The sequence below is a fragment of the Chroicocephalus ridibundus genome, chromosome 6 (assembly GCF_963924245.1).
Source record: "Chroicocephalus ridibundus chromosome 6, bChrRid1.1, whole genome shotgun sequence".
NCBI lineage: Eukaryota > Metazoa > Chordata > Aves > Charadriiformes > Laridae > Chroicocephalus > Chroicocephalus ridibundus.
Window position 1 is genome coordinate 45,897,905 of NC_086289.1, and position 17,723 is coordinate 45,915,627.

Consider the following 17,723-nt stretch of genomic DNA (forward strand, 5'->3'; position numbering starts at 1 on the left):
CTAAATAGTATTCCCGTTGATGAAAAGGAAAGCCCTGTGCTAGGCTACTGCCAGGAAGATGGAGCAGTGTGAAATGCACAGATCTGGGAGTGGGAAGCGCTGGGTGTCTCTCTGTTTCCTCTGCAAACACACGTGACACAGAAGGCGGCATCTCCCTCTCCTTGGCAAAGAAGTAGTCTCCTGCCCACCTGCCACAGCTGCTTTTGCTAATAGTTGAAAAGGGCTTTAAGACTATTAAGTGGTTTGAGAAACATTAGATTCTGCTTTAGTGCTTTTAGTGCTCTCCAGGTAAAGGTGACAGACAACAGCCTCAGCTAGGAGAGTGCACATCTCATGCCATTCAAGGAAGCAGCCTGCACCGTACACTGAGTCACAGGACATTACGGCTATGTTTTGCCAGTCTCAAGGGAAATCCATACAGAGACTTCCAGCAGCAAGGGACAAAGCCACACTGAGTGACAACACTGAACAGTTCAGTATTTATTAGACATGTACAAAAATAAAATAGCTTGCTGTAAGCAGCTCCATGCTGAAACACTGAATTTCAGTTTCTGGTTGCTTCAAAGATGCTTCAATCAGGAAGGAACAAAGCCAAGAGCAGAGCCACTAAATCACTGTGTCCCAGCAGAGTGTCTGCACCCAGACACCGACACAAACATCTCTCAATCACATCACAGCCGTACCAGATCTGCCTGGCTCTGCTCCGTAGAGCCAGACAGATGCCTGGACATTGGCCAGCATACAGGACCCTCACCAAACTACTGCTTCCTTGTCCTGTGAACAGCCCGGTAGCTTGTTGTCGTCCTCAGAAACCAAAGGTTGCTGGCAGGGGAAATGCCTTCCTAAGAACTCAGAAATTTTGCACAGATCTTGGAACCGGGACAACAGTGATTTAACATCTACCATTAAAAGCAGTTTAAAATTTAATGGTCAGAGCATAATAAATCCTATCCAGACATTTGCAGCTTGCAAGCCAGGCCATCAGCAGGGCAGAAATAGATTTGCTGCAAGGCAACCAGGAATGAATTTAAGTGCATTTTGTAGAGAACACAAGCCCTGGATTGTCTCAAACCACAGCTTTGTCCAGCACCTAGATGAGAAGACATCGGGTCAGGAAAGGAGGTACTCAAGCAACCAATATTTGCCAGTTAAAATAAATGGGACCAAGAAATGAGGAATAAGGCAGAACAACGCTGAACTGTAGTGCAAAACTGGAGCATAAGCCTCCTTGGTGTAGAACAGAACAGCAGTAACTCTAAAAATAACCTTCACTGAGTTCTTATTTGGGTCCAGGTTGCTTCTTATACTGCACTTAGTATTGACTTGTGTCAAATAGCTTGACTCACTGCTAGTTATCAAGTGTGGCACTGAATGCCTGCATGCGTAGGAACTCCGTGCTAACAGAGGTTGGATGGAACTCCAAGATGCATTGTCAATGCTGGTCATATGGTTGTTCTGCCATGTTGAGGACACAAATTGCTTTGCCTTCCTTTGTGAGCAGGTTTTCAAAGTAAATAAGAGGACCTTTTACTATCCACCAGAAGCAGAGACAGGGACTCACTAAGGAGTGCATTCCTTCACCCCTTGTTACCATACAGGCTACAAAACAAACCCACACAAGCTGCCTTGCTGTGCGAGATGCAAACAGCAAAGACACACAGGACACAGAGCTGTGGACAAAGCCAAGCAGGTGGTGGGGCCCGTATGACCAGCTTAGTTAATATCTTCCTCCCATTTGGGTCAACTGCAGACCTCACACATCCTCCACCAGGAACAATTCAAGTAACTGGAGGCTAAAGATGAGGTTGCTTCGGAATGGAGGACACATCAAAAGAGAAAGGTTTGCATCAGTGATACCAGCTCCATCCTGCCACAGCCTTTTTCCTCTTACCTCCTTAGATCAATTGCCCCTGTAATTTGGGGCAATACACCACTAACTACAGCGCCTTTGATATCCCAGTCACTAAAGTTTTAATGCCTTAAAAACAAAGGGATCGGGAGAGGGGATGGTGAAGGGAGAGGGGAGAAGCTGTGCTGTGCCAGGGAAGGGAAGAGGCCTCTCTCCAGCTCTCTGATGTTGGCTCCTGCTGTTCTAATGGAACCTTACCCAGGAAAATAAATCTTCAGTTAAAGAATGCTGCAAACAACTACAATGGGGCTTTATCGTGGCAATACCAACCCCACTGCAGCTTCTAAAGCTCTTGAACAGAGGGTGAGCAGCAGCAACCCCACACCGTGCTGAAGTCCGCATTCCTAAAATTCCCCGGAGCATGCCGGCATGCTCAGAGAAGGCGGCTTAGTGGCTTAGGGGTTATTAGCTGAGAGTTCAGGTTCAGATGTGCCAGGGGACAGAGGTCAGGACGTGGATGCAGCCCCTTGTCTCTCCTGGGCTTTTATTTAAAAATCTTTGAGCGTTCTCTGCATAGCACCCTCAGCGTCCTCTCTCCACCCACTATTGCACAAAGCGGTTTTTGCTCGCGTTCCTCCAGTCCTTACAGCCTGACAAGTGCTGTAAGGTCCCTGGGGACGGAGTGCAGGAGATCCACACTGCAGCAGCCTCCTGGGAGGTCTCAGGAAAACAGCAGCAAACAGCTTCTACCCTACTCCCCCTGATAACCACTACATCAGCGTGAGGGAGGAGGATAGCGTTAATGCAGCAGGAATCAACAAGCCTGCTTGTTTCTTATTCCAAAGCGAAGACAAAGGTGGGGTTTGTTCAGCTAGGCAGTAACAGCCAAGCCCTGCAAGGAAGGGAGGAAAAAATGTGGGTGTTTTTGATTTTGGTTTGGACTGAGTCCCTTGAAACAGGATGGGCATAAGAATATTTCATAAAGAAAAGTAAAAAATTGGAAATGCAAAAGGAAAAATATTTGTAAGTGCTCTATACCTGTCCAGTAACACCGCTTCTCTGGAGACAAAGGGGACTGGGAGGAGGGGATAAAACAGGGAAAAAAACCCAATGCTTCAAGCTTATTTTATCGTAACTTCAAAACAGGAAGGAATCACTAAACCTTTCCAAGTTTTAGAGTAAAAGATAAATGGAAACAAACATTTGATTTTTGGGTATATTTTAAAAAAATATGGCTCACTAATACCAAAAAAGCAGAGTTGAAATGTATCAGGGAAGCCTGGACATAAAACAACAAAATATAAGAGTAAAAGAAGGTCCCTAAATTCCCTATGCTTCCAGCATAGGAATATACATAGCAATTGGAGGAAATGAACTGTGAAGGTAGGGATTTACCTCCCATTTTTGGTAGAAGTTCTCTGACAAATCAGTTTGCTAGTTAAATCACACAATCCTGTTGGGTTTTTTTTAAGCTATTCATTTGCAGTGTTTAATAGGAATGTTTTCAGCCTCAGACTCTGAGCTGTATTTGGCAGCTACAGTGCTAATAACACACTGTTAAATCTTGCTCCTTCAGCTGACCAACTCCCTTAAAATGTCTTGTGGCAGAAGCCAATGTGCTGTTTGATCAGGAAATTAGTTGTCTTGGAGACATCTTCACATACAACAGCAGCTCAGTCAGTCACTTTGAGTGACGCCACCTAGCAATCTGCACATTAACTTCAAACAGAAAATGAGGATATCAAAGCCACTGAAAAAGAAATCATCACCTGCAAGAAACATGCTGTTCTTCTCCCATGCACTGTTAGCTGAAGGGAAAGCTGTAGCAAAACGAGAGTTTTGATCTCAAAATGTGCTGCTACCTCCCTGTGTAATTAGGTCACTAAGAGGCTAATGGTGTTCCTGTTCATACAACCATTTATATGAAAATTATAATCTAAGCTGTTCTTTCAGAATCAGTTTCAGGTCAAACCTGCAGGCACCACTTCTGAAAAAGAAAGTTACCAAAAGGTTAGACAAAGAGGCAATCCAGAAGTGCCACCGCCTAGTTATAACTAAACCTCATGGATTAGAAAGAGGGTTATAAGTACAAAGCATGCAGGCAGTTCTGCAGCACCAGGCATCAGTTTACAAAGACTAGCAAACAGTGATTTCCAAGGTAAACCACTAACCTCAGGTTACGTGACCTGATAAAAAAAGATGCTTATCTCCTAGTCACCCTAATGCAATGCTACAATGCTTGCAAATAAAAAGTAGAACCAATCCTGCCCAGCTCAAAGATACAGAGAGATGCACCAAACTCCCTCTCACCAGTTCCCTACACACACACACAAATGCCAAGGCAGAAAGTGAGTCAAATGCCAGACAAATTAGATGCACGTCAATGCACGTATTACTCCATGTTTGGGATTCAGAATTATGAACAATAGGACATACTGCCATCACCCTCAAAACACATCTCTTACCTGGCAGTGGGCCTTCTGTTGGGCTTTCTCCTGCCCAAAAAGGCAGATTGGTGCTCTAGCAGGTGCTGGATCTAGTGAAACATGGACCAAAGCATCCTCAATTCACTTTAGCACATGGTTTGACGATCCAGCAGAGTAAGAACTGACAGATGTTTATTCCCCTCCAGAGCCTAGAGGTCCATGGGAGATGGTGTTCCCCCAAGGCCTTACGCAAGCACAGAAAGATGCACTTAATGCATCAATATCTTTGCTAACACATTAGCTTCTGAAATCACAAATCTGTTGACTGTGGCTCTGCATATTTGCAGCACAGAATATACAGGCAAGTCTTCTGCATGATTTTCTTCATAGTACCACGTATGACTTGGGAGTAGTTCAATTCCTGTGCAAACAGGGGTACATGCAAAGGCTTAAAAACTTCAAGAAGAAAGACACTGTCCCTGTATAGAACATTCCTGCCAACAGCTCCAGTTAAGGGGAAAAAGAAAAGCCTTGTCCCAGCTGTAATGAAAGGTTCCCCTGGGCAGCAACAAGAGTAGCTTTGCTCACAGAATATTTGCATCTCAGCTGAATTAGTTAATGTGTGTTGAACACTCTGAAAATTGTGAAGTGGTTTATAAATGCTAAGGATTGTTATTTATTATTGTCTTGGTGCACAACAGCGGAAACTAGTGCCATTTACAGACGCAAATTAAGAACAACAGGAGGTCCATCAACATGCTGTGGGTCTGGGGATTTTGTTCATTTGTCTCCCCCACTCCTGTTTCCCTCAGACAGAAATCTCTTCCACAGGACTCCTACAGTCCTCACCGAGCAGGACTGGCCTCGGCCCAGTGAAGCCTGTCACAGTGGAACAGTTCTACCAGGAGGGGATGAGACCTCCACCTGCAAACCTAGGTTATTCACTTCTCAACAGCACTCCTACACTCCAAAGCACTGTCATCACTGCCATTGAACAGCAAATATTTTCCACCCAACTTATATGTTTAGGCCAAAGTAAGGCAGAAAATAGAATAAAATAAAACCACATACCCGTTTCATGGTAAAGAAAGGGTTAGTTAAAAAACGTTGGGAATTCAGAGTGACATACACTAGCACAATAGAGTGATTCATATACGCAAGCGATGTCTTACAAGACGGGTCTCAGCATAAGAGCAGATTTTTAGACACCGATTTCTTTACCGCATTGTTAAGAAGCAGCTTAGATAAAAAGATGATTTTAAACCTCCCGTCAGCAGCTTGGGTGAAGGAGTGATAGCGATTGTCTAGTTTTTAAAGTAACCCCAGGAGTGCCCTATGTTTCCAGAACCAGAATTTAGGTCTAAGAAGATCAAAATCACTTTTTTTTTTAAACTTTGATTTTCCAGAACAACTTGTAACTTAACTCTGCAGCTCTGATAATGTGCAAATAGTTTTGCTTAATGTTTACTTAGAACATATGAATCCCTCTCCAAGATAATTAAACTTCACAGACATAGTCATTCTTTGATATTACAAGCCTGTGTCAAAGTGGTTATTTCCAGCATGGCATCGCTGCCTCAACAGCATGCTTTGCACATTCACAAAATTCACAGGATATTGGGAAAAATTGGGAGTACAGGGTCAAGCTTTTACAGACAGCTTATCACATAAAACAAGCCTCTGACAGATGCTCAGTCAAATTGTAATAGCTCCTTTTTCTCGATACTGTACTTAGAAGTGCATTACAGCTTGCACAATGGAAAAAAACCCAGGTATTTAATTCAGAAGGTGCGGCTTACTCAGAGACATGCCGCACTTGCAGAGACTTGCATTCCTCCTGTTTTCCTCGGGTTACTGATTGCTTAGCACATGGTTGCCCTACTGTCTGTGAAATACAGACATTTCAGCAATTCAAGCTTTGAGGGCCTAGTATCAAGGGGCCAATATCAATACCTGATCTGCCATTCAGCACACTGTATGCAACTTTCAAAAGGCAAATTTCAGAGACAGAAGGCAACGGGAGCCCCTGAAGTATTGTTACAGTGACATTCCCTCCTCTATTTGCAGAGCTGCAAATTGTTTTACAAATACCATTCAAGCAAAAGTTTAAAATAAACAGCAATTCACCGTCCACTGGAACAGAAGCGAGCTCTGCTGGTTGTATCGCAAGGAATAACCACTGGAGAGTAGCTGTACAGCTATCCCTGTGTACAGATCTGCATCCATACCCAGGCTTCAGAACCAGATGTAACAAAGAGCAGCGGGTTTTGGCACCATTGAATCAATATAACAACACTGCTCTTAATGCTGGTAAGGAAGAAGTGTATTTAGAAGGAGATTAGGGTATTTCCCCCCTCCTCCCAGGACAAGCCTTATTTTATTTGAATGCAGTCAGTTTGCTCCTCTGTTTGCACTCAACTCCAGATTCCTCCGTGCACCAGGCAATGTTGTACAATCACATTCAAGAGTGGCAATGTACAAAAAAAGTTTATGAATTGGTCACGAAGTACCTACAAGAGCTTGCAAGCTCCTGCAAAATGCCCTCTAGAACAGGTTCCTGTTACACTGAGCTTGGGACAGAGATTAGAGTTATCAGCTTTGACACTCAGCAGGAATGTGTCACAAAGGATTAAATCATTATATCATGAAGTGTCAGCAAACGCAGCTTTCCTGCTGTTCTACCACTAAGTTATACATTAATTAGTGAGGTACAAAACAAACATGAAATATCTCCAAGCATCTGCCTGTGGATCAGGCCCAGCCAGAGCTATTAGCACAGGATTCATTTCCAAGAGGAGTGACCAAAAGCATCACCAGCTCTTCCAGAGATCCATTAAAATGCAAAGAATCGAAGTGCTGGAAGTAAAAGCACAGAAGTTAATCGCACTGTTTGTCGTACCATTTTTGATAGCTGTTTAATACAACTTCTCCCTCACAACCTCAGCACCAGATTTTCTAGACAAGGTCATACGTGCACCTTTGAATAAAAACTTCCTTCCTTGAGAGAGATGGGGAGCAGTGTCAAAGGATTCTACAACGTGAACAGGACAGCTGAGAGAAAACATTTTAGAACAGAAAAAGCACATGGCCTAGCAGACTACACAGCGAAGCAAGAACCAACTTCGTTATGTCTAGATGCAACTGCAAGTGTTCCCTAACTGCTCAGCACTTCTGTACCAAACCTTTTATGAACTCTCACTCTGTCAGTGGGTGGAAGAAATTCTGGATGGCCTGACTGCAAGCCACAGTACAGAAGATCTAAGCAGACCAACAACATCCCACAGATAAACCTCTACTTTTCATCTAAATCATGAAAGGTGTAATTTGACAAAAGAAAAAGAAAAAAAGATTCTCTGCCAATTCGTTATAGCTATCCCAGCAGGATTTCTAGCTTTGGCCATTTTTCCCTTGCTTTCTGTCTCAAACTGCTGCCTTCTACTGCTTGGCATTGCCTGACTCTGCCAAATTACATCAGCATGCAGACTGTGGCCAGGATGCATTCTTTAAACTAATTTGTCCCAATTTTGCTTTGGGATCCCTTCAGTATAAAATAAGATTACTTGCTAGAACTGCCTATCTGGGTCAGGTTGCAATCTGTCTCTCAGAGGCTGAGCTGTACTTGATCTCAACACCACTAGATCAACACCTAATGACAGAGCAACTATTTGCCATCACTCTTTCAATACTTTCCGAGGCTAGACTCTCAAAAACAGCCTTCCTTTTCCAGCTTCAGTTTCAGAGGGCTGCACGGTTAAACCATCCTATCATGAAGAACAGCAACACCAGGATGTTCCACTATTCTGATACCACCCCACCTTTCACAAATTGCTGAAGCACAAGAGACGAGGAAGGCTTCTGGTAGTACCAAGGTCCCACTACATATGATTATATTCATAAACTTTCACAGATCTGTGTAAATTTGGGGGCAGCTCAGAATGGAACATAGGTCTAGGGTGTCCTGACTCAGTGTTTTACCTACAGAGTGATTTTCTTAGGGTGAAATGGATGCCACCCACCTCCTGTTCTACAAGCTGAAACCACCCAGTGCTGTGCAAACTTCTGCCCACAGCCCTAAACGTGAGTGGGTGGAAGTAGCTACCACTGCTGTTTCAAAGACATGGATATTATGAACCTTAAGGTAATTAATCACCCTCACTCAGAGGTATGCAAATTGTACTTTCAACATCAGCATGCTCATAACAAAATGCATTAACAACCTCCTAATTAAATGCTTGAAATTAGATTAAAATCATATTGTCTGACAGGTGAAATATAACGCGTTAACAGGATTGTGGTAACTTCCTTAGCATCAAGTGTTTATTAAAAGCTCAAAAGTCAAATACGTTGGGGAGAAGGGAATCTATCTTCCTCAAACTGAACGCTACAGCACGTGTTGATTTCCTTACAACCAGAAAGTAACTGAAATGGTGCTTTGAAAGAACTGCAGAAAGTTTATCTAATGCAGAAGTACATGATTCAGGGACCTGTCAGGTTGGCTGAAGTACTAAGGCACAGATTAATCCACTCAGTCCAGGACAATTGCTATTTGCAGTAAAAGGGAATGCAACAGAATGGTAGAAATAAAAGCAAACAGTGGAGTTCTCTTTATGAAAGAGAGCAAAATCCATAGCAGCATCTGTCAATTGGAACATCAGCTAGTGCTGAAAGATTTATTTTGAATGTCTCATAAGCTGCCTTCCCGTTGCATTAGCAAAAAAAAGAAGCCAACCTTCATATTTTTGCTAGTCAGACAGTAAGACAGGTTTGTGCTAACAGAAGTCATAAACCTCCACTGGATATAAAATCCATAGTTAGGAGGGGGAGCCTATGAAGTATGGTTGCAAGTTCCAATAAAGCTACAGTTCAGTCTCCTGAATTCAGATCATACTACTAGTGATCAGAACAAGACTTGGGCAGATAACTTGAGATATCCACCTAAAGATGGTCATTTTTCAGCTCTTTCACCCTTGCTGCCGTGCAGGCATACTCCTCTCTTCTCACTAAGGGACATTCTCTGAGTACAACATCCAAAGCTGCCTTCTCCTTTAGCTTCCATGACAGGTCCCCTGCTTTCCTGAGGAAAAAAGCAGGGCAGATACTCTTCTTTGCTTCTCCAGAACTCCACCTACTCCACTGCTTCTTCCATACCCTGAAGACAGGCAAATTAAAGAAAGTCTAGAAGTAATATAGTATGTTGTGCATATAGTATGTGTATAGAATGGATTGTTACTCTCAGGGAATTTTATCTCCTTGTTCAGAGGATAGCAGGGAAAGCTACCAATGAGCAGAATTAATGTTTTTCTTTTAGGATATGGAACTTAATGCATCCCAGCTCTAAGCTGCTAAAGGAAAACCTGGCTCAGGAGGTATGTTACCCTACATAACGCATTCAACTCTTAGGACCCTCTTCTCATAGGAAATGAGGTACAGCTCTTGCTTCTCAAGTTAGTTTCATACACTAGCATCACCCAGCCATAGGTAACAGACTCAACGGCTGGCTGTCTTTCTTAGACTCAAAGAGAGTTCAGAGGTCTATGCCAGAGCCTCTACCTGCAGCTGCCACCACAGGGTCTCACACAGACATGCCTGGAGGTGCAGTTGTCATCTCAATCACTGTTCACAGTGTCATGCTAAAGGAGCCCTGGCTACTGAAGCCCCCTTGACAGGAGGCGAGAGCTAATATCTTGGCCTTAAACACATTTCTTCCTAGAACTTTGTCACCTAACCAATCTTGCAGAGTACAAACCGCTAGAGTCTGATCTGGACAGAGAAAGGAACACAGGGAAGGGTTTCAGAGATATGCCTGGGGAAATCATCTTTGCAGCAGAATTGGGACATGCACAGGGGCAAGAGTGTATGTCTCAAGGTCCAAGAGAAGATGCAAAAGGTTTAGATGTACAGGAGATGGTTAAAGCCATCATTGGCATTTGTCAAATGAAAACTAAGAAAAATGATCCCAACTATCCAAAAGGCTTTACAGCTTTGAGATTCTCTTTCGAAGTCCAGGCAGTTCTCTGGACTGGACTCTGCCTATGGGCTACTCTGGGTCTCTCAGTACACATCCATCTTATAAGTTACCAAAGCTATAATAAAACATGCCCTCCAGCCTTCCTGAGCAATGTTGTATTTACCTTTAATTTAGCTTCACCTACAAAAATAGCCAGCTGCCTAAAAGAAAGTTGAACAACTGGTTTCTGACTAGAATTGCTCCTAATGTTTTAGCATTCGTGCAAAGTCATGTGGAAGAAAAAAGGAAAAGTCAGAAACCCAACAACTCACGTATCCTGGTTACCATTCTCCACTATAATTATAAAATTGCCCTTAAAACATAATTGCGTAATTGGGCTTGGCAAGCGTTCACCCAAATCTTTTACAAATATTTCCACAGACTGAAGGAACAGGCGGTGGGCAGTCTGACAAGCCTGCCATGAGAATTTGTGCCCTTAGGACATGTTCCTAGCTATTACACTAAATACTTTGCATCACAGCCTAATGTTTCAAAACAGTAGTTTAGCAAGTGAACTACCAGCATCTTAAAACAAATTGAGAGAAAGATTTTCAAGCTATTTTCACTGCACACATACATGGAGCAGCAATCCCTTTGAACAAAGAGACAGAGGAAGCAACCAATCCTTTTTAACTAGTTACAGGGAAAGAATCCCCGGTGAGATGAAACTGGTTGACTTCTAGCAGCTATAATCAATTAGAAGCTACCAATGCCTTGCTAGGTTACTTTACCAGCATAGTATCCTGTCCCTTAAGAAAAAAGCAACACAAAGCCCCCACAACCTCAAATGCAAATACAGAAACGTGTGGCATGCATGAAGAGGAGACCCAACAGAAGCCAGAAATGAAATCTGCAATACAGTAAGGTTGTTTTTAACAGCTGTGCATTATGCATTCAGCAGCACAGGGAATGCCAGCAGGGAGCCTTTATTAACATAGGCCTCAGAGTACAGTGTGCTCCTATCATGATTGGCCTCTCTTGAGAAAAGGCGCACACACACAAAAGACTTAACCCTAGAGAGATCACTCCAATCCTGTTGCTATTTCATCAGCTCGACACCCCAACAGATACCAGAGAACTTCCATGATGTATCATAGACAAACAGGTAACAATTCCAACAATGCCTGAAATCTAATCTACAATAGGAGGTTTCATCAGCAAGTTATGACAGGTAGGGAAAGGGATAAAAAATACTGCACAAACCCACACAACAGAGTCACATTACCAATGTTGTTCTGCTATACAGATCCCAGACACGGGGGAGAACCTTAAAATGCTCCTCTTGTAGAAGATGCTAATAAAAGCAAGCTGTTGTCAGGACACCTGTGTTCTCAGCACAGCAATCTGCACCTCCACTGCACATGTTCTAGGGGCCCATCAGTCCAAGAAACAGCTGGAAGCCTTGCTACAGATGCAGGGGCCCAGCAGGGTAACTCACTCCGTTTGGTAAGCTGGTATTGGCAGCAGAAATCTTTTGCCGATGCCAGCTCTGCCTCCACTACGAGACTTGCCTCTATCACAAACACTTGCTAGCACTCCCAGCTCAGCACCAGGCAGACCCCAGAGAAAAAGAAAATGCTCTCAGAATAGGCTCACCACCTCTCCTGTATCAGGTGCTGATACAAGCTCTCTAGAGGTCTTGTCAACAGCTCTAAGTTGCAGCTGGCTGCAGATCCTCAAAGAGTGGCCTGTCCTGGTGGGCAGCTCCCACAGAAGTGAGATGCAACCACTGAAGTGACAAAAAGATATACTAGAGGCCTGGAAAAAAAAAAAAAAGGCCACTTTACCTTCAATTTAAACCGACCCTTCCCCTGATTTGGCAGGGAGAGGGCAATGAGAGGAAAGAGAATGGCATGAAAGGTCCTGAGCATCCCTCTTCTGAGTCTACAGAGAAGAAAAAGTCTTATGATAGGAAAGGGAAACAAAATACCAACCTGAAGCGCTTGAAAACTGCTCTAGATGACTGAACGCCAACGTTGGAGGAAACAGCGCTGTATAGTCTGTATTTATTCATATGTCCTTGCTCTTTTCTCTTCTCTTGTTAAGAAGTAAAACACAGAGTCAGTATCCCTAATAACATGAGCTGGGTTGAGGCTGCAATAGAAATTTCAATGGAATGTACTCGTTCCCAAGAGCATAATATATGGCTTTTTTAAGCCTAGCACACCTGTGCATTACAGTACTTTATACTTAGAGGCTGAACAGAAAAAGACAGGTAGTGTTTATTAAAGAAGTTTCCTGGAACTAGTTGTACTGCAGGAATGATACTCTCTAGGTCAGGTACCTCTAAAAGGTTTTTCATATGAGTGCTATGCACCTCTCATCACAATAGCGGCAAGTGCTTTAAAAATCAAAATATCATTGACTGTAATACCATCACTTGACAAAAATACTCCTTTATCACTCTTTAAGCACAAAAAAATCCAAAACCGAGTCACAGGGAGAGTAAGTAATTAGCTCCTTTCACGACTGGCAGGCAGAGACTGGGTCTCTCAGTCACTCTTATCCAGCCCACTGCCCAGAACACAAGACTGTCTTTTCTCCACTTGTTTTCTTGATTAATACAGCCTTGAGGCTCAGTTATACCTGTGCCAAAGAGACAAGTAATGATCAGGCACAGCCCAGTGCGAGTACAGGAAAGGCACCAAAACACACCTGTTGTTTCAGTGTAGGGTGCTAGCAAGTCCATATGGTCTTGGTGACTGTGAATGGGATGCCCAGGAATTGCCCACATTCAGAAAATATTCACTTCCCCCACTACAGGTAGGTCATTTGCAGTCCTGTTCCAATTCCTAGGGCACAAGAATTTGGACAAAGGCATGACAAGTGGTACCTCTCCCTAATTTTATCATAGCCCAACTCTTGAGATCTCCCAGAGTTCAGTTGCTAATAGCCAGGGCAAGACAACACAGACAAAAAAGAGTTAATATAAATAGAAAGAAAAGATCTGACCTAGAGGGCAAGCCATGCAGAGTACAAACATCCGAGAATCTGCACAAAGTCTCCTCGCCTATCATTCATCCACCAATTACGCACCAATGTAATTAAATCAGGAAAGCTACGTTTAATTTTCCTATCATCGCCCGATGAGATAAGAGCAGTACGTATGGGAGGGATCAGGCACAGGGGAAAGAGCTATTTATTAATAAGTTAAATCCTTTTAGATTTAAGAGCCTCTCTGGCTAAGAAGGGTCTGATCTACAAACACAACTTCTAGGTGTAATGAAGACAAATGAGACACCCCATCTGCATTTCTGTCCTGGGCTTGGTCCTTAAGTCTCTTCTTTTATTCAGAAACAAGTCTCATTGAAAATTGCCAGGCATAACTTAAACAGAAATACAGTTTTTGTTTAAAGACTGGGTTTAGTTTATGTATTTAAAACTGAAGAACACTCATCTCCTAGCCACTATATTAACAAAGACAGCCACATTAATTTACTTTATTTCTAAACAGCCCAAGGCTCCCTGGTTTCACAAACAGCAAGGCATTAGGGTGCATCTGCAGAAAAGCAAGGCACACTCCAGCCCATTCTTCTGTCTTTCTTCTTTTGCCCTCTCTCACATGAGGCAGGAAGAAATGCTGTGGTCCCTGTCCCCTGCAAAGACTAGTAATGCCTGAACAGGATCATATAAAGATCTCTCTGCCTGCTAGCCATGCACCCAGAACTGCTGCTCTGGCTGTTTTCTCTCCACTCCTCTTTGCTTCGTCCCATCCAGCCCTGCTTCCTCAGCCGGTTATTTAAAGCCCTGATTGAAAAATGTGTCAGATCATAATAGTGGATGACTTCCACAGGATCAGGTTTTCAATAACAAAAATCCTACAGGCTTTGATGCAGCCATGGCTTCACCACATCTTTTTTTTTTTTTTTTAAACAGGAAGGGAAAAATATTTATAACAGCAACTATAAATATACATGCTACTGACTTTTCAACTTGTTGTCCTTGTTCTCAGGCTAAATTTAGTCTGTTATATCCTGTCCAGCCCTTGGTGAAAAAGCCATACACACTCAAAATTGTGCAAATCCCATGGCAGGCAATTATACTTATCCAGGTACCTTACAAGATAACCAGATGGACAGGTAGATTCTCATTTAGTATGTTCATGGCTATAGAGGAAGTGATTATTATAGTGCTCACCCCCCAATACAGAAAATAATTATTATTGCAATAGGATAGCTCTGTGCTTCTGAATGAGAAAAGCGATGTAGGCTTTTCATGGTGTATATGTAAACCATACACTTGGTTTGCGCCAAATACGCTTCGAGGGTATATATATGCACCTCTGAGCTACAAAGAAGCATTCACTGGCCACACCTGCTGTTTACCCATGTCCTTATTTTACATGCAGAAATGTTTGAGATATTGATTCAAACCTGTGTGAGTGACTTCAAGGTCCAGCCTGCATGTTAAAGAACATCTTTTCGTATCCTGAAGGCTTTCATTTGTGTGAGTGATTTCTTAGTCAAAACAAGGTAAATATTTATCAGGAACTGACTACCTAGAGAATCAGAGTTGTTAGTCATTCGTTTCACTGGTAATCCTAAAAAGCCTTAGTCATGCCAGAGCCCAGGTGATTTCTGCAAGGGGCAACTCATGTTTCACCCTGGTTTGAGGATCCCTGCCCACGATTCAAAGTTTCACGCAGATGAGGACTCCCCCGCCACAATCTGACTTGCTCCACTCGCAGCAAGTTTTGCAACCTAAGCAAGAAACGCAGTTCAGAGGATGCTTCTGTACAAGCATCAGCCGGTCTAAAAATCAAAATAAGCGGCCCAGAAAAAAATATCTGTGTTTCCTACAGCCTTGATAATTGGGGGGGGAAACAATAAAGGGTCGGGCTCTCCTCGCCTCCAGCCGAGCTGGCTCGGCGTCTTTCTCGGGCACCGGCCAGCTCTGCGACCCAGCCTTTCCTCCGTGCTTATAAATACATCGCTGCTCAAGGCTAGGTGGATAGGACGGGAAAAAAAGAGTTTCTTGGGGGCGAGATTCGCCTTACGGCCGGGGTCCCCCCAGCTCGGCGCGGGGAAAGGGTCCGCCGGTGCCGCATCGTCGGGGAGCCCTGCCCCGGGGTCCCCGGCCGGCATCGCCACTGCCCCCGCCCCGCACGGTCCCTGCCCTACCCAGCATGGAGAAGATGAAGTCTTTCGCCGTGTGGATCTCCAGGGCTCGCTGGTCGTCGTACTCCCTCTGGTCGTGCTTGGTGAATTCCTGGATGAGTTTATTCAATTCCTCCACCCTGGCTCCCGATCGGAAATCCAGCTCCGGGAAGGGAGGCTTGCTGTTGGTGCCGGCGGACCCTGCCTTGCTGGCGAGAGGCGCCGCCATCTTCATGCAAAAAAAAAAAAAAAAAAAAAAAAAAAAAAGGAGGAAAGAAGGTGGGGGGGAAGGCAAAAAAAAAAAAAAGGAGGGGTTTGCAATGTTGCAATGGGAGAATGGAAGCGGCGCCGCAGCGCAGCGGCAAGCCCGGGCGCGGGGGCAGCCTGCGCGGGCGCGGAGCGGGCCCCGGGAGGCGCGGAGCGGCGCCGGGCGCCGAGATCAACAAGCGGCAGCGCCGGCTGAGCCCCCCCTACCCCGCGCCGCGCCCGCGGAGCCGCCCGCCCGCCGCCGCGCTGGGGGCCGGGCCCGAGCGGAGCAGGGCCGCCTGCTGCCGGGGCCGGGGGGCGCGGGGGGGGCTAGCTCCTCTGCCGGCGTCACGGCGGGCGGGGGCTGTGACTGGAGCCGGACCTCCGGCTCCGGATAAAATTCCCTTTTTTCTTTTTTTCTTTTCTTTTTTAAATTTCAATTTAATTTTAAACTTCAGCAAAAGCCTTGTCCTGCAAGTGGATTAATAACCGGCTGGGAACTCTGCTCCTCCCACGTTCCTGAGGCATTCTGCGCTTATTCCTTTTTTGCTCTAAAGGCATCCTGAAGATTGTTTATATATGTGTGTGTATTTCTATATATATATGAATTATTTTATCATATGTCTTAGAATCAATGACCAGGATAAAGTATCCTCACTGCAGCACTTGAGACCAACCCTGCCTAGAAGCTCCTGGGAGCTAAATAGACAAAGGATAGGAGGGGAAATGGGATCTCAGAAGACTTCCCTGAGGTCAAGCAGCCTGTGGCAGGGAGCCCAGACCTCTGATCTCCATCCATTCCCTCATCACCAAGACTACATGCTTCTTTTCTTTATGTATTTTTAATGCCTTCTAACTTTTCAACCTGCAGTGGTTTTCTCCCTGATCTTCTGTGCCTTGTCCCATCATTGAACATCTCTAGCACAATCCATTATTTACCTTAGTGCATCCACTGGAAGAACTGTCTGTCTTCCTGCCCAGGGAGCGTACAAATATATTGTGTTAGCCTTCTACAGGGCATTTCAGATGCTATGGCACTGATGCAAACTGCTTGGATATGTATTATCCTCTCATGATTCTTGGCAGGAAACAAACCTTTCAGCTCAGTCCCAGAGTACGGTAAAATGTGTCTATGAAAATTAGGTATGAGGCATTCAGAGAAAAAACAGGTAGGTGAAACTAAGCTCAGTGTGAGGAGGTTACAGGCTGGTTTCCCTGATGCATATTAAACACAGATGCTAGTGTTTAGACCTGAGCTCGGGAATGTGGCTTGGCTCCTCTGGACTACTAATCTTGATCAGAATTGGGAGTTCAGCACTTCTTGCACTGGGACCTTATCTGAAAGAAGAATGAAAATCAAGGGTAGGTTTGGACCCTGTAACAGAAACCACAGCCTATTCAAAGGGGAACAGCTGATGCTTCTGGCTTCATCCTTTAACTACTTACACAGCTTTTGAGGGCACTGATATGCTCATTATCTAAGAAATGATGTCCCAAAGGTAAAGGTAGGAGCGCGTGTGTGTGCATGCACATGCCCTCTGCTGGGTACACAGGCCCTATTGTGTTCAGGTACTGCTCACAGCCGACGGACACACAGCGACTTCATTCACCCACTGAGCCTTGGTGATCAGCTGCATTGTCACATGAACCTCTGACCGGCACCATGGTTGACTTTGACCAAGCACCTTTCCTTCATCTCCCTTCCCAGCAAAGCATACAAATAAAAACAATTAACAGATAGCATTAACATAATGCAGGATCTGACTTGTAGAAGAGCAATTCGCAGTGTTCAGTGTTGGTGGCCTGCCTGGCTCAGTCTGTGCCCTCCCGTGCCAGCCTGCTGCGGTCCCTGCCTGTCTGAGCTCAGGACCTCTTGCCTCCTGCCCCTCTCCGGGCCTGAGAGCCCTGTTGCTACTTCTCTGCAGTGTTTTTTTTGTCTGGGGTGACAATCTCCTACAGGCAGACAGCTCCCTCTTGTGATAACACCGCTCCCACGGGAGTCACGGTAGCTCCCGAACCCCAAACCACTTCAAGACCTCCTGTTTCGCCCTGTCCGCCTCCGAACATCTGTAAATCCCCTGTGTGCCTGCCATAACCAT

At 44.6% G+C, this 17,723-nt stretch overlaps 1 protein-coding gene across 1 annotated transcript in view; it reads right to left on the minus strand.

Annotated features, from left to right (window-relative positions):
• The window catches only part of MB21D2 (Mab-21 domain containing 2), a 61,965-nt gene extending 46,343 nt beyond the window's left edge, over positions 1 to 15,622 (minus strand). The window contains exon 1 of the mRNA XM_063339759.1: positions 15,403 to 15,622. Within this exon, the coding sequence (XP_063195829.1) occupies positions 15,403 to 15,613 (211 nt within the window). The 5' untranslated portion in view covers positions 15,614 to 15,622. The remainder of the gene's footprint in view (positions 1 to 15,402) is intronic.
• Positions 15,623 to 17,723: the final 2,101 nt, after the last annotated feature.